This window comes from Gasterosteus aculeatus, chromosome 1 (assembly GCF_964276395.1).
Source record: "Gasterosteus aculeatus chromosome 1, fGasAcu3.hap1.1, whole genome shotgun sequence".
In the NCBI taxonomy this organism is placed as follows: Eukaryota; Metazoa; Chordata; class Actinopteri; order Perciformes; family Gasterosteidae; genus Gasterosteus; species Gasterosteus aculeatus.
This window is the reverse complement of record NC_135688.1, coordinates 8,961,783-8,984,912: the sequence shown is the minus strand read 5'-3', so window position 1 is coordinate 8,984,912 and position 23,130 is coordinate 8,961,783. Positions and strand designations below refer to the sequence as shown.

The 23,130-nt window shown below is 46.5% G+C and overlaps 2 protein-coding genes across 4 annotated transcripts in view; both read right to left on the bottom strand.

Annotated features, from left to right (window-relative positions):
* Positions 1-941: 941 nt before the first annotated feature.
* c1qtnf5 (C1q and TNF related 5) lies at positions 942-4,023 on the bottom strand. Its single transcript, XM_040192190.2, has 3 exons — positions 3,770-4,023; positions 2,359-2,594; positions 942-2,279 (listed from the first exon to the last, which is right to left on the bottom strand). The coding sequence occupies exons 2-3, from the start codon at positions 2,579-2,581 to the stop codon at positions 1,756-1,758; spliced, it is 747 nt and encodes a 248-aa protein (XP_040048124.1). The 5' UTR covers positions 2,582-2,594; positions 3,770-4,023; the 3' UTR covers positions 942-1,755.
* Positions 4,024-5,830: 1,807 nt separating this feature from the next.
* Positions 5,831-23,130, bottom strand: part of kmt2a (lysine (K)-specific methyltransferase 2A) — a 33,744-nt gene continuing 16,444 nt past the window's right edge. The window contains exons 14-34 of one of the 3 annotated variants that reach the window (XM_078098265.1): positions 22,910-23,086; positions 22,505-22,615; positions 22,033-22,106; positions 20,188-20,402; positions 19,998-20,092; positions 19,778-19,915; positions 19,513-19,671; positions 19,210-19,321; positions 19,049-19,127; positions 18,768-18,928; positions 18,405-18,551; positions 15,649-18,265; positions 12,953-15,538; positions 12,624-12,695; positions 12,317-12,543; positions 11,888-11,962; positions 11,618-11,792; positions 11,396-11,503; positions 11,203-11,283; positions 10,580-10,709; positions 5,831-10,476 (exon numbers count right to left, since the gene is read on the bottom strand). In XM_078098265.1, coding sequence (XP_077954391.1) covers positions 10,201-10,476; positions 10,580-10,709; positions 11,203-11,283; positions 11,396-11,503; positions 11,618-11,792; positions 11,888-11,962; positions 12,317-12,543; positions 12,624-12,695; positions 12,953-15,538; positions 15,649-18,265; positions 18,405-18,551; positions 18,768-18,928; positions 19,049-19,127; positions 19,210-19,321; positions 19,513-19,671; positions 19,778-19,915; positions 19,998-20,092; positions 20,188-20,402; positions 22,033-22,106; positions 22,505-22,615; positions 22,910-23,086 — 7,815 coding nt within the window. In that variant the 3' untranslated portion in view covers positions 5,831-10,200. The remainder of the gene's footprint in view (positions 10,477-10,579; positions 10,710-11,202; positions 11,284-11,395; positions 11,504-11,617; positions 11,793-11,887; positions 11,963-12,316; positions 12,544-12,623; positions 12,696-12,952; positions 15,539-15,648; positions 18,266-18,404; positions 18,552-18,767; positions 18,929-19,048; positions 19,128-19,209; positions 19,322-19,512; positions 19,672-19,777; positions 19,916-19,997; positions 20,093-20,187; positions 20,403-22,032; positions 22,107-22,504; positions 22,616-22,909; positions 23,087-23,130) is intronic. The other 2 variants (XM_078098266.1, XM_078098267.1) reach the window with 2 other exon arrangements.

Genomic DNA, 23,130 nt, shown 5'->3' with positions numbered 1-23,130 from the left:
GATGTTCATCCGGACAAGTTTCCAGCTGCTGAACAGTGATACAGCACAGCCCCCTGCTGGACAAAGTAACAGCATTGTGCTTTTGAAGGATCATGTTCATGTACCCATATCTTAATTTAGTTTTGGAGATATGCTCTCGATAGGGACAAAGTTTAACATTGTTTCTGGTCATTTGGGGATCAATCACATGAGGAAACGCTTGTGTTCTACAACCACACACAAACTATAGGTTTTATGTACTTTGTGTTTAAAACCAGTTTCATGACATAAAAAATATAACATAAACCCATAATAATGAGAATGGAATAGAGTTTTCATACTTAGTGGCCTGACGTTCATGCTGTCACCCGGTGGCTCAGTGTATATTATCTACATCGTCTCTGTGTCGAGGTCTTAGATCTCAAAGCATTGCCCTTCTTCGCCACAGACACCTGTCAAACAAAAAGAGCTCAGTGTTTTTCGGGGGGAGTTATGTCCCTGCTGGGCCATTAGCTTCAAACAGAGCGATTTACAGGCTGCAAAGAATTACCGACTGGAGGATTCATTAACTCCCTGCTTCTCTCATTCTCTCCACATTCACAGCCTGATTGTGTCGGAGTGAAGGGAAAACAACGCGTCCTCGTGTGTGAGGTTTTGCACTTGTCAGGCACACAAAGACGTTACCTGGGGTGTGCTGGTGTCAGTGTTTACCCTCCTACATAAACACACCGGCCTCATGGAAGCCTGTCAAGAGACAATGGGGAAGGACTCAGCTCAGTAAACCAGGACACCAATGCGTCACTGTTGTTTCAAAGCATCAGCAGTGAGGGGAAAAAGGAGGTGACGTACATCAAGCAGCTCACGGTGCTGGAGTGTAGCTGGAGAGGCTCACAGTGTTTGGTGAAACCATTAGGCCGAAGTAAACCGTGGAAGTCTACTGGAAAAAGAATCACTTCCAGACCTTTTCCTTCTGGTATTTATTTGGGTCGTGCTTTGCCTTCGGCAATGGAAACCGAAGAGTCGGGTGTGTCGAGTGGATTTCATTGGTATGAAAGACATTCGAAAGTTGATCAATTAGGCAGTTTTGCTGCACTACATTATTTACAGTTGTACTTTTACTAGTTTATTACTCTTTTTTTTGAGTAAGATATAAAAAATCATAATAACCTTGAAAAAATAAAACAATGGTTCCCATCTTTTTTAACTTGAGGTCTCTAATACAGTGATTCTCAACTGGTGGGTCGTGACGTTTTTAATGGGTCGGGGCCTTTGCCTGAGAAAATGAAAATTTGAATTAACAGCTGGCTGTTTAGTTTTTTTCATTAAACTTCTTTTTGTGTTGGCATACGTATTCTGTCTCCATACTATCTCAGGTTGAAACTGCACCATATTTTCATTATATAAATTTGAGAAGTGGAGAATGTTCCTTGATTTGTTCCTTGATTGTATTTAAGCCCAAAAATGCGTCATTCATGTGTATTTTAAAAACTGAGATGGTTCATGTATTTTTCATATTTGCTGTGCAGAGATTGACGCCAAAAAAAAGTACCAACACAAAGCTGTCTGATTGACTGTCACAATAATCTGTTACAATAATGAAGCCTCACAGCAGTTTGAAGGCTGCACCTGTAGGAAAAGACACTGAATAAACAGTGTTTATGTACCTTACGGCTCACCACCGTGGCGTTTTATACTCATTACCTATTAAACTTATTAAACGCAAAACCCAAGTAAACAAACACAAAACAGCTCGCGGGTCATTTTCCCAAAATGGGATCATGAACCAAACACCGCAGAGTTTTTCCAGTCCGAGTACACGAGGAAGCCGGTGAAGGTGCTGTCCGTCTTGGTGCTGGAGTAAAACCCGCTGTACTCCGACAGCGCCATCTGCACCCACACCTGGTCGCCGGGGACCAGGTGCAGCAGCGAGCCGCCGGACAGGGACGCCGGTTTGGGCCAGTTGCCGTGGAACTGAAAGTAAGACGCCGTCGCGTGTGCGTTTTTCATCAGGTCGAACTGGAGGCTGGCGCGGTAGACCGTGGCGTGGACGGCGAAGTAGTAAACCCCCGGCACCCTGCAGGTGAAGCGCCCCGTCTCGCCGTCGTAGTCGCCCTGTTCGTTGACCGCGACCTCGTCGAAGCGGACCGCCTCCCCCGCGGCGAGGGGCGGGGCGCGGCCCACGGAGAGTTTGGCGCTGAAGGCCGATTTGGGGGCCACCGCGCACTCGCCCGCCTGTCCCCTCTCTCCCTTCTCTCCCGAGTCCCCTCTGTCTCCGGTCAGGCCTCGCACTCCTGTCCCACCTGGAGAAGGAGCAGGCGTTGAGCGTCGACGGAGGACACGCGAGACACAATCACACGCAAAGGAATGAAACGCAGAAACCTGGGTCTCCAGCGTCCCCCTTGTGCCCTTTCTCCCCCGGAGCGGCGTCCCTTCCGTCCCTGCCGTCCCTCCCCGGCTGACCAACGCCGCCGTGAGCTCCGGGAGAGCCCGGGATACCCGGCAGACCGGAACACAGACCGGGAGGGATCTTGTTGTCGTCCAACTGGCTGGAGAGGTGCACGTGGAGGAGGAAGAGCGAGCGCAGGAGCCAGAGTGACGTCATCGCAGCGTGAGGCCTGACACAGACAACAAGGGTCACAAACAAGTCCGAGGACGAGGGACATGAAACTGGACCACACGCAGTGGGGGTAATGGGATCCAGTTAAACAAGCACCACTTTAAACGTCCCCACAACAACAGATGCCACTTCAGCACATATAAATGTTGACTTTGTGTAAACGCCCTGTGGTGAGGGTTTTACAACATCATTTAAGGACTTGTACTGCAAGTTAAACTGTGGCAAAGCTTCGGTTTAGTTTCAATTAGAGGGAATTTATCACAGCGATTTAAGGACTGCCGTGAAGAACTGTGACATATTTGTTTTTTTCTAATTTCGCAATTGTTTAGAGGACAAATTACTGAAAAGACTGAAATAATCATATTGCATGACTAAGGCGGCATTATTCGTTAAATGTCAGTACTGGCAAAACCACAAAGAAATAGTCAGTCATTTAGAACATGGAAGTCTCATGAAAGTTCCCTTTTGGAGCTGGTTTTTATTAACACAGGTGTGACTCAGCGCTCTCCAATGACGGGTCCAGAGTCACAATAACAAGGAGTCTGGTGGAAAGTGGAAGAATGTCCATAAATATAATGATGCTAACAGAAAAGACCATCATATACGGGCAGACCTTTAGGAAAATAACTCTAAACTTGAATGAGACATAATTTAATTGTTTGACATTAGACATCTGAGAGAGAAATCCATGTGAAGGTTTAACGTTTGTTTCCGGGAGGGTCATTCAGTCCCAAATGTCGCTGTTTTTTCTTTTCAGAAGAAGAAGAAGAAGAGAAGGGTGGAGGCACAAAAACAGAAGGAAACAGTCAGAGAAAAAAGTAAGAGGGAGAAATTCACATCAGCGTTTTTGGCAGACGAGGAGACTAGACAGGAGGACAAAATATGTAGACTCTGAACAGCTGCCTGCCGTCACTCCTCGGATCATTAGAAACACTGAACTGTTTTCAGGACGAAATACACGCTATGTATTCATTTTCCTTTTCTGCTAAACTAATTGTTTACACATCATTTTACTTTTAACGTCTTCATATTACCGGACAGCTTTAGTTGGCTACTCGCATTACAGAGTAAGACTTAAAACTTTAAGCTAATTAACACGTTATTAGGTGCTCTGAAGGGGGGAAAAAGATGCTGGAACACTAAAGCCTCGTGAAGGAAGTGAACTTGACTTACCGGACGGTGCAGCAGTAAAGTCTTCTGGAGCTGCTGCTGCTGCCGCTGATGTTTGAGGGCTTTTAAAGAGAAGCCAGTGAAAGCTGTTCCTCCCAAAGTCTGCTGGGGAAAAAACTGCAAGGAAATGGTGATGAAACCCAATTAGAGGCTGGTAGGAGAGAGAGAGAGAGAGAGAGAGAGCAGGGAGGATACAGAGTTGCTCCAGCAAAAAACAAAAGCCGAAATAATCAACTCTGAAGCCACATTGTGACGGGATGAGTATGAAAGGAGGGGTTGGATATTTGGGAGATTGTGCATCAGTGTTTGGGAAAGTCTCCAAGACGTAACCTCAGAGCTCAGAGGGCTGAGGGCACAAAAAGGGAAAAGTTACAAACTGCAGCAGGGAACGAGCTCTTATTACATGAGATAATTTACACAGAACAGCAGCGTTTAATCGACTGAGGAGAAAAATGCACACTGATATACAAAGAAACAGGAACAATCGCACTTCCTTTACTTCTCTTTGTCTGCCTTCGCTGCATTCAGATAACATCCTCCCCATTATCAGTCTCCCACTCAGACAAGACTCCATGACAGTAATCCTCTCCTCCTTCACCCGCAGTGTCAAAACCATGAGGCCAGAGCTCCTCGTATCTTTTTTGGCAATGGAGCTAAACTCAAGCCGGAGGAACTCGGCAGCTCCCCTTGAATTTTGGCCAAAGAAAACAAGTTTCCCCCTGTTATCGCGTACCAGTGCCCCCCCCCCAAAAAAACAGAACTGTGCCAAACGTGGAGATGGTGTGTTTGATCTCTGTAGGGTGAGAGAACACAGACAGCAGGCAGGACGGAGCCCTGGAGCTGGACTGTGTTTAGTGTGACGCAGCACATGTTCAACCACGAGCCAATGTTTTACAGGTTTATCGACGTGTTTGTTGTGTTGTAATTCAGAATATAATGGAATGAGAGAACTGTTTATGTCAAGTTTGTATCCCAAAAAACCCTCTTTGAGCCATTTAGAGGCGGTCGCTCAACAACTGCTGGATCGATTTGGCGCAGACATTTTCTGTTCCTTTGATGTTTAATTATAATACTTATTATTTCCAAGTAGTACCATCACAGGTTAAAATGTGTGTTTTATTAATAGTTTGACCAATGATCATGTTACTGCAAACATTCTCAAGTCTTGTCTTAGGATAAAATGTTGTCACCATTAAACTTTAAGTGGACGGTCACCTGTTTGTTTGAGGAACACAGATCTGTTATGGGTCAACAAGGCTAAAGAAGTAACATTAAAAATAATTTTACAATTGAATGAAGTGGACGGTGTATTTATCTGAGTAATTGCTCTGAAGGTGTGTTGGAATTCAGCATCTTAGTGCTGTTTGAATAGCTTGGTGCAGAATGGGTGGTAAAAACATGGACTCACATGAGCCTTGTATGTATTAACATTTCTGAATTTAGTAGGTGTCTGAAAGAGTATGGAAGCTTTAAAAACGGTCAGTTGGTAAGTTGTCAGGGGGCCAATATTTTTGCTGGAGGGCAGAATATGGCCCACAGCAAACCACTAGTATAGTTTGATTATTACACAGCGCATCGTGTCATTACTAGTAATATATCTTTATTTGTTATTGATAAAACATTTTAAAAAGCAATTAAAATGACTTCCATGGTTATGAATATGTGCTGTAGTAGTACTGCTGTGACTGAACACATGGGTCTGCTTAGTGTTTTAAAGATAAAGTGCTGGTTTTATTGGGGGGGTTGAGGCATGTCTTTAGTTAGCAGGCACCCAAATCAGCACATTCTGGTTCTGCTAATTTCCGGTAAAAGACCATAAACTGCTTTTGAAAGGATTAACCGTTGATTTACACCACTTGGCAAATGGAAATTCAAAGACATTTCTGGTGCAGTGGAAAGGTTGTAGCAAAGGTAAGGATGGTAAGCTGATCAGTTTTAGTGTGGGAATGTGCTCAGAAACACACACATTTTTTCAAAATAAAGGCTGTAAAGACCAGTAAAAGTAAAGAAAAGTTATTTCCTGGTCAATTTGAAGAACTCCAGTAAACGAGGCAAGAGACAACAAAGAGTAAAGGAGACATGTTTATTATTTAAACTATCACTTAAATAAAAAAGTGCATAGAAAATAAACATGATTAGAAACTTTTCTTTTTACACTTATATACAACTTTTTTTTCCTAATTATACATTCAACCAAGTAGTTTGTGGTTTATTTTCACTGTGGTGGTTTTCCTTCATTTCGTTGGTGTGTTTTGAAAGAACACTGTTAAAACGGGATAAAATATGTCTAACCCATGAATACCATTATTACAGAGAGCAGGAGGAATATTGATGAGACAAAAAGGTATCTGTCAAGGCATAAGAAACAAGCCTGTTGGTGATCCATGATCCCTTCTTTCCGCCCCCTCTGTGACACCACGTCCCGTCCCAGGCTGATAGCTTCTATACACACGGAACAATTAGAAAATACACGTTCTGTACGTGTCTGACCTCTCCCAAACCGTGACTAGTAAAAGAACAATTCATGGTTGATGTTGCACAAAATAAATAAATGAAATGTTTTCAACAATCGGCATTATCTCAGCAATATGACTTTGTATAAGTACAACAAAAGCTTCGGAGGTGAAAGAGGTCGTCGGGGGGGACATGAGAGGTTTTCCAAAATGGAAAAATGCCATTCTGGTGGGATCTTTTAAAACTCCCGGACAGTCTCCACGGACCAAACTCTTAATTTATACCACATCAAGTAAGCAGTCTAAAAATTCCCTGTTTAAAAATTCAAAGAAAAAACAAAATAAAATAAAACATTCACTACAACAACCAGAGCGGGAGAAAAGAAACAAAATGGCTGACCTCAAGAAGTTTCACAACCACGTTAATACAATTACATTTCTCATTACGTAAAGAAAAGGTTCCTTTCCAGAGAAGACGTTTGAAAAGCAAAACTGCAGTGCTCCTCGCTGACGGGGGAGCACTGCAGGCACAGCAAAACTGGTACTGGATATCAATATACAAAAAGAATGATGCACGTTAGTTTCATCTGATAGTACTGTAACACAAAACCATTATAGAGTACATTGAAACATTTCTATTAACCGTTATAAATCTGCTGTTTTGCTACTGTAACTAAGTTTGTTTGTCCATTCCATATATTGTATAGATACTAAAGAACAAGAAATTGCTATGTTTCCGTTATAATATTGTTATGTATTTATACTATAATTACAGATAACGACGGAGAAGGGCCACTGGTGTGGCGTGGTAAAATGAAGTCCGAAGAAACAACACAGACCATTTCCTTATTGTATATATGCCGTCTCAACAGTGAAATAAATGACTTATCCTTCACTGAAAAGTCAAAGTGGATCTCGAGGAGTGAGAGAGACGCAGACAGAGCCCTTGGCATCAGTAAACGCGTCGCCACCGACGCTAGCGTGAAGTGTAGAGCTCGCCCAGTGGGAACCTGTTGCCAATTCGCCGTTTCCCCAGTGCTGAAAATGAAAACCGTTGCTGCCCAGTTGTCGAGGTGGTATCTACGTGTTGATCACATCTCTAACCAGGGTCATCGACACAAGAGCTGAAAACAAAAACGCGGCTGACGAAGCATCAACATTATCCGGTGACGTGAAGGAATATACATTCATCGTTGACCTTTAGCAGCTGAACCCAGCGAGCCCGACGGAGGCGCAGCTGTACAACGGCGCGGCCGGCCGATCGGTCAGGGTCAGGTTTAGGGAGGGGGCTGATCTCGAGCCCTACGTGGGAAAGGCACAGCCAACGTTTGTACACACTGCACCTTCAGGAAGGGGAGGGCTGCTGGCGTGGTCCCTGCCTTCACTGCGTTATAAATAATAAAAAGGAAAAAAAAGAAAAGAGTCAAGTGCACTTGGCTAGAGCCTCGAACATCTATTTCGGGGGCCTGATGCACAAACGCAAAGTATTCTCAGTGACCATCTGTGCCTGTGGTTTCAGCATCGGGTCGGTATCATCTGCCTGGGAAAAAAAACACTTTTCCTATGCCTGTTCAGTGCCTGTGTCACAGCTAAAGTGCAAATCATGTAGAGGTCATCATCAGTTGAGGGAATATCCGCTAACGGCCTTTAGGTGACGACAAAGTCAGCATGAACGATGGACAACGTGAATTCATTTTTTCAAGAGACAAACATTTTGTACTTGAGTCGCATAGTGAAACCAGCCGTTCTAAAGCTCCCAGTCAGATTTTCAGACTAAGACATGACGGCTCGTGAGAGAGAGGAGGCGCGCTCGTTACCCACGAAGGCAAGACCACGAGGACAGCGGACGAGAGAATTGGAAGTGATTTCTAAATGCTGCACGGAGGAGCGGCTTCTTTAATGAACCGATTGGCTCGACAGGGGAACGATAGACGCTATTGACGGCACTCAAATGTTAGAAAATAAAAAAGGCACCTCTTTGTTTTCAGTCTGGAGAGGGACAAAACTGTTTGGTGGAACTCCGGCTAACGTAAAGGAAGAAAAACGACTCGTTTTGGGAAGACTGCCTGGTAGCAGCAGCCTGTGAGGGGACTTGATTCTCGGCGTGATGTGGTGTGGAGACAATAAGGCTGGAGAGAGGAGATATCGGCTGGGGATCAACAATCTTAACTCTCTCAAGTGCATAATAATAGTTCTCGACTGCCATTCTGCCAGTTGGAACTGGAACAATAAAAAATAACGTCAGCTTCGACCCAACGGCCCGGGATAGATAAAAGAGCAACTGGTGGACTGAACTCAACGGACCAAGCCACAGACCAGTGTCAGTCTTTGGAATCAAAGAAAACATTCAGGCTACAAATAAAAGACTAAAATAAAAATTAAAAAAACAAAAAAAACTTTGAAAAGGCAGCGGAATACAAAACATAGAGACCAAGCATTAGTGTTTGTAAACCTCTATTTCCTACAAAAATGGCAATAAAATAAATACAATTTCTTAAAAATATAAATACCATCATTAAGTGCTATTCACTAGTGAGTGCTTTGTAAGTCTTTTTTGTAGAAAAATATACATTATTTACATTTGTTTTTTAAAAGCAAGCATGATATTTCCCTGTCCATAATAAAAAAGACTTAATACAAATAAAAAAAAAAACATTTTCCAAAGCAACGGTTATCACAACAAGCCAAGAGGAAAACAAGCTGTGTGAAAATTCAATTCAAGGGCGTGATGTTTGGTTCTCTCTGCTGTTGTGATTTGGAACGCGATTCAAAAATCTTAGCTTATACATGTCCCAATATAAATTTTGATGATGACAGCACGCACATGTCTGTATGTTTCTGTAGGATCCACGCCTGCATCTGGATCACAGCTCCAAAAACCACTTATAAATATGTCTACTAAAGCACTTCAGTAGGGTTCTCCAGGCCCCCGGCTGTCAGTCCACCAGCATCTCTAGCTGCCTCGCTCTGTCAGGCCAGAGGCTTAATCCCACCAATAACATGTCTACATAGCTACAAAACTCTCAGACTTAAAGTCAATTTAAGTACAACGAATGGTATCGACCTCAGATATCACACTTTACACGAACGGACAAAAATAACCTTTTGTTTGTTTGTTTTTTAACAAATCTACATCTCTACCCGTGTCTCTTTTTCCTCTCTTCCTTCCTGTGGCCACTGCTCCCCCTGGTGTTCCCACCTGCACGGCTCTTCTCAGGCTGCTTATTCTCAAGCAGCTCCTATTTACAGTGTTAAATGTAGACAAACACACTAGGGAGAGGGGGGGGGGGTGGTGGGTGTTGGTTTCAGTAAATCCCAACGGCTCTGGAGGCATCAGCGCACATTCAGAGAGGGAGAAATGCGCTTCAATTTTTGCTGACACTGAGATTTATAAAAATAGACACACACAAACAAAGAAAGCAAAAGAATTCTAACCTTTCAAATTGTTCCGAGTCCCTTCAACAAATTGCACTTTGGTGTATAATTGAACCACGTTCTTGAATTTCGAACTAATGATTGATAACATCTCATTAGTGGACCATAACATACTTCTATAAAAGGTTGGGCCAATGTAAAAAATTATGAGGGGCAACTTTATTATCCAAATATAAATAAAAGTTATTGTTATATCGCGATGCTGTGAAGGCTCAAACTTGTTCATAACTCACCTCTGGAGGCAAAACTTCCCATGGCAAATGTAAATGAGACAAAAGGAGGCACAATAAGTTTGAATTTCAACAAGTGGCCCCTCCTCCAAAACGGCCCTTCCTGTTTGCAAAGTACGACCCGCGGCCGCTGCCTCTGCTGCGTTCTGCCCATCAGCAGCCCAACCACTGACCCTGTTGGCAGCGGTGGTGTTACGTGAAGGCGGACACAGGAAATCGACGTGGAGTTTGTGCCACGGCAAACCCCCCCTCCCCCCCGTAGGCAGGACCTCGGAACGTCGTGGACCCAACAGTCCCCTCTCTTATTTTTCAGATGTCAGTTGAGAAACTTGCGACACTTCTTGGCGGCGCAGTTGCAGGGCAGCTTGTTGCTGGCGTCCTCGATGGGGAACTTGTAGTCGTAGGTCAGCTCCTCCCCGCAGAATATGCGCCGAGAGGCCAGGATGACAATGTGCTTCTGACAGTCCACGGTGATGACCCGAGAGTAGCAGTTGGGCTCACAGGAGTGGTTGATGAAGCGGGCGGCGTTGCCGTGCACCGTGGCATCCACCACCTCGTAGTCGTCGATACGAAACATGTAACAGCCAATCCCCTTTGAGGAAAGAAGAGACCAACGTTGTATGCATGTTAGATTATGCAGCCAATGGTGTTTTTTGCACTGCGTTGTTCATCAGAGTTTATTTCTGGGGCCTCACCTTTCCATCGTAATACTTCTCCCGTTTGTCAGTGAGCACGGAGCGAATGACATTTCCAGAGTATTCAATGACCATCTCTCCTGCATCAATGGTTTTCTTGCAGAACAGACCTCGGCCATGAATGGGAGACCTGCAGAGGGTTACCGTTTTCAGAATTGAATCCCAGTAATGGCTTTAGCTTGCATATGTAGATGTTGATTTTGTGTAGGCTTTTTATACTCATAAGTTTATCAAAATAAATGTAAACCACAAGCTATCTCATTATTATGAACAATAAATGTAAATGTGACGTCAACAGAAAATGTCCCAAAAGCTACATTTTGATCACAGGACTTTCCACAGGGACTAAGAACTCATGTAAGGCTGTAATCATAAAAGAAGGAAGTATGTATGGAGTAAGGACCATTTCTCTTTCTTTGAGAACATAAATTAAAGGGGTGACACACTGCACACTGAACTGCAGGCTGAGCGTGCGTTTACCTCAGTGTCAGTCTCTCTGCTCTTTGGAAATACGGACAACAATGGCCTGAAGGAACCTTTTAGTTCAAAGTAGCAAAACCTTTCATCAACCCAAATGTAAATAATTGACTTATGATTGACAGTTTAAGCCCCCCTGATCTAACCTGTAGACTCCGACAGTTTCTTTAGAGATGGCTTTGAGCTGTTTGAATCTCACAGCCAGCGGGAGCTCCATGGAAGCACGTCTGCAACAACAAGAAATCTCAATTCATGGTGGATTTCAGGGTTTGCAGCAGCAGAATCATAGATTGTGATGACTGTGAATAAATTACTAATCTTGTGGGGGCAGTAACTGACCTGGCAGACCTGAGCTGCCCTTCGTCATCATCATCTTCTTGCGGCCTGTACTCGGGAGGCTGGCGGTGTTTTGAAGCCAGGAAGTTGAACATGTCAAATACCGACCTCCTGGAAGGCAAACAGATGTAAGAGGGAGCAGTCAGAAACACAACCGTAAGATCCAAACAGGTTTGGTTCCAAGTTTGATTAACATGTGTTTTTGTGCATGGGCTGCTTCCTCACCTGTGCTGGATCTCTGCACGGGCCGACCCGTGGGGGTTGGCGGGAGGTTCATCGGTTTCCTCTGATTTGTGGAAGCGGAAGCGGTAGCTTCGACAGTGTCTGGAGCCGTAAAGCTGCTCGAGAAGGAAGACCACCGCCTCGTGGACGACTCCCAGCATCCTCAATCCATTCACACCTGGGAGGAACAAAGGATCCACAATGAATCGTTTGCATGCACGGCGACGCATCTATCCCTCTTTGTTTTGTAGTGCAGTCAGAGTGATGCCTCACCTTCAAAGGAGAGCTCCTTGAGTTGTGCGCTGGAGCGAGCTTCCTGCACTTTATCGGTCAGGCATTTCCAAGCTTCTGTAAAGTTAGGACAACACAGCTCAGCATTTCATGCACAAAAGGCCTCTTAAATGTTATGATGTTATTCTACTCTTTTTTTGTCTGCTTTATACAAATACATTTGCAGTATATATGTCAAACGGAACTATTAATGTAGATGTTGCAATTCCAGTGCAGTCAAGTAGGAAGTTGTATTTTCAGAAATGTGTTAAAATTAGTCCAAACACAACAAGAAGAACCTTTTTTCTCCGTCTCCAGCCTTACTAATGGGCAACAAGCTACTCGATATAGCTCTAAATACATGAAAAGCATTCATTATATGACCTTTTGCCAGCGGCCTATTTGCATGGAAATAAAATGCCATTTGCTGACCTTCGATACTCTCACAGCGGATGTGGAAGCCGTCCTCACTGCAGATTTCAAAAATGATACCCTTCTTGGGTTGGCTGTCCAGGCTGGTGTCCTTGCTGTTGCCATCTTGGTCGGGTGGTGAAGCCACAGGAAGAGACCCTGTTCCGCCAGCTGCAGATGGTTTGTCTTTCCCCACTACTTTTCCCGCTAACATGGGAGTTTCAGATGTCTTCTTTTTACCGAGCACACTGGAGGATTATAGCGCATCATTAGAACTCTCTGGGTTATTGAATATGAAAATGGGCAGCTAGCATGGATGAGCCAATACCTCTTGTTGGTTGCCTTGTCTGCCGGTCTGCCCGTGTCCATGGGTTCGGGGGAGCTCAGCTCTTTGGAACTGCTTGCAAAGACAATTAGAGAGGCCCAAAATATATATTATGTCATGGAAATGAAATTATGGTGAGAGTGTGTTAGCCAGTCAGCCATTTCAGCACAAAAAATGATCTGAACAAAAACTGTTCTCATAAATGGTAGGTGACTTGATACATGCGACATGGAGAATAATGGTTTTTGCTAGTTATTCCTATATATTCTTGTAAAAAGGAATAAACACAAAAAATAACACATCTAGAGCAGCCAGAATAACAATGGCCTCACCTTGGCTTTGAGTGATGCCGTCCTGCAGGGTTGCTTTGATGCTCCTCTGCCTGAGATGCCTTGAGCTTTTTCACGCTGGTTATGTCTGGACTCTGCCTGCTCCTCTTTGATTTCGGTGTTCCCTTTTCTGCGCCTAAAGTGGTGCAGTTGGGCGGCCTTTGTTCAGATGATCTGGAGATGGGAGTTGTTCTGCTACTCTGGGAGTGTGTGGAGGTCTGAGTTTGCGTGAACACTCCAACAAGGCGTCTATTGGCAGGGCCTCGCGAGGTGGCAAAGGTAACCGTGGTGTTTGGACTGGAGTCCACAGTCGGGGCTCTGCCTATACGCTGAGATCGGTGCTGTAAGTGGATATTAGTAACTTCCGGCTCTCCTCGCTGGTTGACGGCCATGCTGATAGTCTGTTGGGTTGGCAGGACGCAGATGCTGCTGGCGATAGATGTCTGCACGGAGGAGCTGATGTGTGATATCAGCGGAGCCCCAGCTGATTGGAGGCCCAAGCCATGTGGACTTGCTTTGAACAGGAGGTTGCTAATTGGCCCCGTGATATCAGTCGAGCTGAGGACCGGGGTGGAGAGGGAAACCGATCCTGGTGCAAGAAGGCCAGCGGCACCACTAGGGGGCACAGACACAACATTTAGCACTGACTGACTGGGGTTGAGACCAGAGACTGTGCAAGGTATAAGGTGAGTGGAGGAATCATGGCCCAGGATACCAGCCTGGGCTGTGCCAGGAATCCTCTGCTGAAGGAGAGTAGTTGGGTCCAAGTACATGACCCCGCCCGGTTTTGGTCTCTTGATAATATTTGGGACCTTGCGGTGAGAAGCGGAGAGGGTGCTTAACTCAACAAGGCCACCGGGTTGGCCAGAGATGCTGGCCGTAATCTGAGGGGAAGACAGGTTGATGAGCCTCATGTTGGGACGCCCGACTTCCGATGGGGCCAGAGTGGGCTGGCTACGGGAGCGGGCCAGCTTCTTGCTTTTTCTTGGCTGAAGACGAGATATGGGCCTCTTCTTGCCGTGAGCAGATGCGAGCACAGTCTGGGAGGAAGTGAGGGAGGAAGGACTGGACACTATGGCGACACCGGGACCCAGCTCGTGCCGGCGACCAGCCTCCGAGACCAGAATCTGGGACTGGTCGTGGGGCAACCCAATGAGAAGCCCCGATGTCGTGCTGGGAATTCCGGTCTGGAAGCCCGTCTGTGTGGTTCCTGTAAAGGTGTGTATCTGGGATGGATGAGCCATGGTGCCCAGGACTTTGCCACCAGCAGGAAATATTGACTGGGCCGTAGATAAAGTATTCAGCCCCGTGGCGAGTGTCATGGAGCTCAGCACTGCTGCAGAGCTTGTGTCCATCACCCCTGTGGCACTCATTTTTTGGGCGACGCCATTGGGGACGGTCTGGAGAACGTAGAGAGGCTGGAACTGCTGATTGACCACGATGAGCTTGTCAGGGCCTGGTTTGATGACTGCTGGGCTGGAAACCTGAGTCTGGGATGGTCCTGGGACTGTACTGGGACTGCCTACAGCTGCAGCTGATACCGGGATGTACTTCTGACCCTGAAGAGGCAGGGAGGGTGAACTTGGCAAACCAGGGGTGCCAGAACTCCTGGGAACATCCTGGTTACCTAGCGGTTTAACCACCTGGCCAATGGCAGGGCTGGGAATAAACTGCTCAGGAGTCATGTGACCCTCAGTGTCCCTGTTGCCCAAAGCTGTAGCATCACGCTGATTTTCCGATGGGGAGACACCTGACCCTGCTCTTTTCTTGTCCCCAGTCTTCTCTCCACCGACTGTCTCTGGGTCAGAGGTCAAGCCCAGCATGGTGCGGCCTGTGGTATCTGAGATGAGACTCCCAACAGTGTGGTTCTGACTGGCGTTGACGGAGGGGCTGCGTGTGGTCAGGACAGAGAGGTCAGAAGGTAGCTCCAAAGGAAGATACGGCTCCTCTACAGATATGGAGCTGTTCACACTGCTCTCCACTACAGCTCCGCTCTCTGCACTGGGCAGCTGCTGGGAAAAGTCATCAAACAGTATGTCTTTGGGCCGGTTGACATCCACTCCGTAGCCCTCGTCCAACAGCAGCTCTGAAGAGGACGGCTCAGACTGCTGGCCCAGAGCCCCCATCGACATCGAAGGTGTGTTGAGGACAAACTCCATGATATCAGACGGCAAAATGTTGCCACAGTCATCACTGTTGTTGTTGTCAGAGTCTGATTTAAGAAGGTCCGTGCTGAGGGAGAGTTGGGCCTCCAGAGGATCCTGACTCTGGCTCTGCGGCTGGGACTTGACCCCGCCCCCGAGAGGAAGACAGTTTTCTTTCTGGTTCTTTCGGCCTTCCCGCGCGCCGCCGCTTACAGCTCCGCCGCTGCCGTCAGCCTCCTTGCTCGAGTCACGGGAGTCCGGTTTCTCAGTGTGTCGTTCTCTGCCCCTTCTCTTGGGAGCACGTTTGTGTGGTGTGGAAGAAGAGGTGGCTGCAGTGGTGGCGGTGCTTGTGGTGCTGGTGGTGCTGGCGGTGCAGGTGCTGGTGTCGCTCTCTGATCCGTCGTCGACACCGTCGAGCTGGCCAATGCGCTGCTTGCCTAGAGTCCTGTCGCACACAGCAAAGACAGTCCGCCGGGTTAGTCGAGGCAACAGAAAATAAAACAAAAATCATTTGTAAATCATTCATTTGTAAAAACAAACATTGTGTGTACTCACAGAGCACTCAGCATGTCCTCTTCGGCCTTTCCTTGCGCCCTCTGTTGCTGCTCCTCGTCCTTTAGAAAGCGCTGCAGCTGGGATCCTCGACCCAGACAGCGGTCTATCCCTTCTATCGACGGCAGGGCCTCGCCGGGGTTTATTATTGTCCGAGTGAAGTTGTAGTAATAGGGGTCTGTGCCCCTCTGCTTCATCGCGCTGTCTTCATCCTCTCCACTGTCCCCCGACGAAGAGGAGGTGCTCATATCGTCCGCTCCATCCACCTGCCCCTCGGCCGACTTCTTGCGGCCGCCCGTCCTCCGCTTGACCACGGCGCCGGCTCCGTCGCCGCTGCTGTAGAAGGGCAGGTCTTCTTCGCCGTACGAGCGAACCCCGTAGAAAGGCGTGAGGCCGAAAAACATGTTTGAGCGCGCGCGGGCACTGCGTCGGGGGTAGCGCCGCTTCGCCGAGCCCGACCCGTCGCTGTCGTCCTCGTGATGTTTATCGTCCATGCCTCTATCGTGGTCATCTTCTGGGCCGTCGCCCTCGTCCTCCGTGCCTCTGGCGAGGAGGTTGTGGTGGTCTCGTAGCTCGCTGAGCGAGCGCTCCTGCCGCAAATCCTCCTCCATCTGAGTCCGCGTGTCCGACTCGGAGCTGTCGCTGCTGCTGCCTGAGGGGGAGAAGAGAGCGGCGCGCCGGGTCCCCTGACCGGCAGCAGAGGTAGTCACGGGACATGAGGAAGAAATACCGCCCACAGCGCTGGTGCCATTCGGGTCGGCCTTGATGTCGGTCTTTAGCAGAGTTACAGTAGACGGTTTGACTGGTCTCTTTTTGTCTCTGGAAGACAACGGTAGCTGGTTCGCCGTTGGTTTAGTGTGAGACTGGGAAGCGATCTTTGCTCCTTTCTCTGGAACTAAACCACCCGGTTGCAGCTGCTGTAAGTTGTCCACGGAGGAGCTGTTTTTCCTCTCGGGACCAGAGTAATTTTCTCTGCTCTTTGACACTGGTCTGTCCCCACCGTGGTTCTCGAGCTTCTCCCCCTGAGCCTTCCCGTGGGCTTTGGTGCTGTTACCAAGCACTTGGGCTTTGCTGTTTGTGCTGTTGTGTGAGTTGGGGCTTGTAGCTTGTGCATTGGCGCTGCCAGTAGCTTTAATATTGTTGTTGAGAAGGGGGATTTTGTTGCTGATGTTGCTGTTTTGGAGAGTTTTTTCTCTTTCCCGCTCTTTGGACAACTCTCTGCTGCCTGCCATCTTAACTTTGGGGTGTTTCTCTTTGGCAGCTGAGGCTGCAGCTGTGGCGGCCAAGTGCATGGAGCCTCTCTTGACAACTTCCTCTTCTGCTGGTGTCCTGGCCGGCCACACCGGTTTCATACCTGCGGCTGTGGCTGGACCCGATGAGTAATCGTTGGATTTCCGTAAAGTGGATTTCTGAAGTGAAGACTGTGGGGAGCCAGATTTCCCAACAGAGTCCTTATGGAGCAAAGCTGGCACTACATTCCCAGCGCCACTACTACTCTCCTTTCCTGAGCTGGTCTTCTCTTTAGACTGGTTGATGTTGGACGTTGGGGTGGCCCGGTGACGGGGCAAAAAACCTGCAGACACATCCTGTTCTTTGCTGCCGTGTTTCCCTTGCTTGTCGCTCAGCTTCATGCTGCCAACTCTCGGCTGACCGGTGAGAACGGCAGTGCCCGCAGGAGGGGAGGACTGGCGTGCAGGTGGCAGCCTGGGACTCTTACTCTCACCTCCAGTCTGTTTGGACTGACTGCTGGGAATATTGTCTTTCACTGGGCCAGAGTCTTTGTTTTTCTCTGTGCTTCTATAGCTGGAATCTCTCGAGGGAGGTCGAGCTTTGTCAGAGTCTCTGCTAGATGCTCTGTCTTTACCTTGAACCAAGTCTTTTCCAGTTTCCCTGCAGTGTTGTCTCTGCTTCTCAGAGTCCCTTAGCCCTGCCTCTCTACTCAGAGACCGAGCTTTTTCAATATCCTTATAGTTGACATTTCTGGAGGACAATTTGCTTTTATCGGTTACACTATTGCTTGCATCTCTGCTTGTCGGTCTTCCCTTCTCAAAGTCTCTATTTACTTGTCTTCCCTTTTCAGAATCTCTACTGGGCGGTCTTCTCCTCTCAGATTCTTTCACACCCGAGTCCTTACTCAACGATCTCCTTTTTTCTGACTCTTTGGCTGATATTTCGCCCCTGTCAGAGTCTTTTGGTCCAGGTTCTCTAGACAATCTGTTCTTGTCAGAGTCTTTAGAAGCTTGGCCCTGACTTGATGCCCTCCCCTTGTTGGAATCTCTCAACCCTTGGTCTTTGTTTGGTTGATGTCTATTTCTGTCCGTGGAATACATTCTACCTTTTTCATCGTCTCTTTGGACTGGACCCTTTGCCGACTCTTTGCTGAGGTGTTTAGACTTTTCGGGGTCTCGGGCAGGCGAGGGGATGAGAGGCGGGGGTGAGGTAAGGGATCGTGACACAACCTGAGGTGAGGAGGTCACCATTCTCTGTCTGTTCAGCTGGTGGGGAGGAGGAGAGAGAGAAGGGGAGCTGTGGCGACGGGAGTCAATATTCCGCATGCCGGGGTTCACCAGCGAGTCTCCTACTGTCACAATCTCATGACTTTGGGGCTGAGGGGTACCACCTACAAAAACAAAATGGAATGGTAACTGATAGGAAGACGGGACTGCTGACTATTTCAATTAACTGAAAAATGTATATATATGAAAATGAGTTGTAATTCGGTAACAAACTACATCAAAAAGAGGAGTGCAAAGTTATACCTGGAGAAGGCATGGGCCTTGGACCTAGTGAGCGCTGACACGGGGGGTAGCTGGGGTGTCGGTTCCTGGTGTAAACCCTGAGCTTGGGTGTGTTGGCAGGGGAAAGGGTGTCAGAGCGCCTTGGCAATTCAAATGGATCTGGAAATTCTGGATAAGCAGGACAAACAGATTGACACAAAACACAGTTGAGATTCAGTTCCCCTCCAGACTGCTCTGATTCATCTTTGGTTTGAAATGGTTTCCCAGATCTATTTTAGGGGTGAAAACTGAAGTCCAGGAACTAGATAAGAGATTGACATTGAGAGGAAAACTGAACTGTTGATTCATATTATCAATATTCTAATCTACGGTCTGTATATTTACCTGCTATGGGAGGTGGGCTGTGTGCTATTGTGCGATTCTCCTCAGGAGCCATCATGTTTTTCAAGTCAGACTCTAACACGGGAGGGTGACAAACGAGTATCCTGCAGGTGTACACACAGCGCTTTCGAGCATCCAAGGTACTCCAGTACACCCTTGAGCACCTGGGAGAAGAGAATCAATTTAGGTTCTGATTTCAATTTCCTCTAGATGTACTTTAATTGAAGGGAGACCAATATGGTCTCAGAGGACTTACAGAAGACTCAAATGTAAAAAAAACTCACTGGTATCCTACAGGGAAGAGTTTACGCTTGCAGTCTGAGAATTCAGTCAGTATCCCCAAACAGTCAATGGTCATGGAGCCTGTAATGACAGTGTTTAAATAAGCATTCAAGAGACCGTGAAAAGACATCAAAACATCCATCTAGTGATCGACCTACTGTACCTATCATCATGTGAACATTTTCAGGCTCCAGTCCTGCCAGCCACTTCCTCCTGAGACGAATGCCCTCCAGGTCCACGAGTATCCTGCGGGTCACCTCAAACCCAGACACCACCTGGAGAAATAATATACAACCATAGGAAAGTTGAAGATAAAAGTAAGATCATTAAGTCGCAGTGCCTGGTTCATCTAAACAAGACACATGCACAGTTATTACTGACTGAAGTTTAAACACATGAACATGGCTGCCACCTAAACGCGTTAATGAGTTTTTTATTATATACTAAACATTGATAATATTCTTACTTCTCCCTTAATGAGGTCTTTGTGCTTTGGACAATAAACTTTCTTGTCCTCCAGGAAGACACAATGGCACTGGCGTGCGCACATGAAGTGGTAGTTGCTGGTGCAGGAGGTGAGGCAGCAACCAACTGTGGCCCCTGGCTTTTGACACTTCTCACAGCGCTGGATAAAAAAAAAATACAGGTTACAACAGGATTTGAATGCAAATCAGTCAAACAAATAAACACTTAAAAGGAAGTGGAAACATGTGATGTGCAAGGTTTCTTACCAGCTGTTTTCCCCTGAGAACAGCCATGTGGACGTTCTTCAGAGAGCCGTCATCGTCTTCAAAAACCTCAGCCGACCACAGAGAGCAGTTCACATGGGTCCACTCGTTCTGACCGATGTACAGCAGCCTGCCGCCATCCTGAAACCAACAGCCGTGTTACGAGTGACACAAATACCGCTCTCTTTGCGTTGAGTAGAGTTCAAGCATTTTCTTGACTCACATTAGTGTTTTCGTCTCCATACTTCAGACACAGAACACATTGCCTGTTATCGCTAATGCCTGGCGGAGGAGGGAGCTCCGGGCTGTCGTCACGATCTGAGGGGAAAAATGTATGAGAAAGAGCCACAGAGAAGATGTGCAAAACTAGTGTGCATGCAAGTATTTGAGCATATACTTGCAGATCGCCTTACCAGAAAGGAGTAGGGGTGGTGGAGGTAGAGATAAAGGAAGAAGGGGAGGGCAGGCTGGAGAATCTGGTTCGCCAGGGGTCTTGGGCCGAGGAGCTGGGATGATCTTTTTCATGAGGTGGGGGAGCTCAGCGCGGGAAAGCTCCTGTCTCTCCTGCCACTGCGCGTAGTTGTGGTCCAGGGACGGAGGCAGCACAGCATTCGGGAGAAGCCCACTGCTGGGAATAAAGAGACAGGCGCCATTAAATGATGTTCTAACAATGATTTCAAGCACCTTGTGAGCACCGTTTGCCGATTTCTTCCCCAAAACACATAACGCAATATGTAAATAATCCCACCCAAGGGGCTTTGCCAAATTATGTTTTGCCAAGTCAAACAAGCCAGGGCAATTTGAATGATGTGACTAATAAGCCAGCAGAGGCAACTAAAAAGAGGCATCCCTCCAATGACGACCACAAGAGCCGCTGGATGGATCATTGGTTTCCTGGCCTGGAGCACAGCCACAGAACGCAAACTGACACAATTAGACAACAAGTATGCACCAAAGAGCCGTCACGTGAAATGTGACACTGCTATGGTTTGCTTCCCACGATGCCCGGAGGACACGCACAGCCAAAGGACGGGGGAAGCTGATATCTAAATGGAAGTGAGTGAGTTGGTAAGCAGTTTAATATGCAGAGCGGTAAAAAGTTTCAAAGTGAAAGGTTCACATTGGCGTTAAAAAAGAGCTTTTGAGTTATTTCTTTTTGTCATCACTGACACACTAAAAGCATAAATTATTCAATATGATCATTTTATCATTCATCATTAATAAAAAATGCATGTGCACTAATAAATAAGGCTGCTGTCCTCTGTGAATAAGTGACTGCAGCAAAGAAGACTTGCTTTCATTGATCTTATCCCAGTCTGCTTAATTAAGACCGCACATACGTGTATTGACGTTTTTTCTATTCAGTAGATATTTTAATATTCAATCATCAATCAGTGTTATTCTGAGTAAATGGGCCTCCGTCATCTGTTACCGTCTCATATTGACCACTAAGCTGTCCAGTGGCCTCCTTAAACCAGAGGAATCAATTTTATTACTGTGGCTTTCAATCTAAATTGGTACATTTAATCACAGGAATTGTCCAGAGATAAGGCCCGTTGAAGGAAAATCACTTAATCGATCCATTCAGTCACTAAATCCTCAAGTTGTTAAAAGAGTCTCTTTCCCTTTTTGAACTTATGGCAGAGAAAGTGTTTTAGTTGTGGTTCCCAAGCTAAACATCACACTGATTTGCAGATTTCCTTAACCATTCAAACATATAAAGGGGCAATCATTTGGAACTCTGATCTTCCCTATTGGCTGTTATTTCCACTAGTTTCACCCAGAGGTTGCTGGTACAGTCAGCCACACATCTTATAAATATTAGTTCACTGCTCTCTGGTTTCCTCCTATATGCAGACGATGATACTGTACAGCTTATCCCGGACAAACCACATCTTACATTTGAATAATTATAGACCAGCCGCTCTCAAAAACTGCGGAACTCCTCCAAGATCTTTAAGTGGGTGTACATTACAGTAAAGTATTACATTTGAATTTTCTTCTCTCTGATTACCAACACCAACTTGAGCTGCCTGTTAAGGCGATTAGATCAACTATTGACTTTCAGGCTTTGTACAGTTTGAGCTCTCCCTTTAACTTCCAGTCCAGTACTATTGCTTCATTTTATAGTCGTCTTTACAAAACAAAATGAAATCTTTTGCAAACTGCCAACGCAAGTACAAAAATCTCCCTGACTGGTAAAAAGAAATGATCTTACAAAACTCAAAAGAGTTGGCTATTGTGAGATGGATACTCACTTAGCAGAGACTTTTTGCCTTTCCCAGAGCCTGGAGTCCTTTACTTTGAACCACGGGAAGATTCGATCCATTTGCTGAAACAGAAAACATTCAAGTTTGCACATCCGCCGACACTTTCACAAACCTGTGATCTGGGCAAGATCGTGGTTAATGATTCTGTAGCTCGACAGATGCGCCCTCGCTTCACGTTGTCATATTTTTACCAAGACGCCTCTCCCAGTATAGAAAAGGAGAAACTCAGGATGAAGGAATTGTTTTGGTTTTGTTCTCAATTTTTAAAAGCACCAAGCGTTTTTGTGACACGTGTGTCTGAAAATAATATAACGCCATACAGCTGACATGACCCGAAAGTGTTCAATTGCATAATTGCCTTTGGGGAATTTGAGTGCTTGTGAAATGCACTGACATTTACTTGTGTTCTCAGCGGTGCTGATGGGAATGATATAACCTGAATTGATTTGAGTGTTCTTACCCGAATGAAGAAAGACTTGACCATGCTGTTGGCTTTCCTGCTTTCAGGCTGGCCCCCATCACTACTGATGGCAGTCTGAATGATTCGTGTGATGTCATCACTGAACTCCAGCTGGGAGAGAAACGAAGGGACAGATGCATGCAGAATGATTAACATTGGTGGAAAGGTCATCGCTGCAGTAGCTGAATTTGCTGACTAACCATTGTACATTACAGGCCTGATATGCACACATGCAATATCAAAAGCTACTATAAAATGCTTTAAGGCTAGGGTTTATTTCTATATTAAATTCACACAAGCATTAGGTAATTTGGCCAAAATGAAAACAACAACACAACATTTCATATGGTCGCTAGAAACTACACCAGATTTAGTTTGTCCCTGCCTGGAATATGACGTTCTTACCACTGAATTGTAGCGACCTTGATCCATCTTTTTGTTGACGGACTCAAGATCTGGAGGGGAGTCACTGGGAGGTGTGGAGGGGACTTCTGTCAGGACTGGAGGATCTGGGCCCTCTGGGGAGCGACGTGATGGAAGACTCTCCTCGGTCTCTGGGTTCAGCTCTGGAGGTTTCACCGCCTGTCCCAAAGCCAGAGAGTTACACCGAGTAAAGATCTCACTAC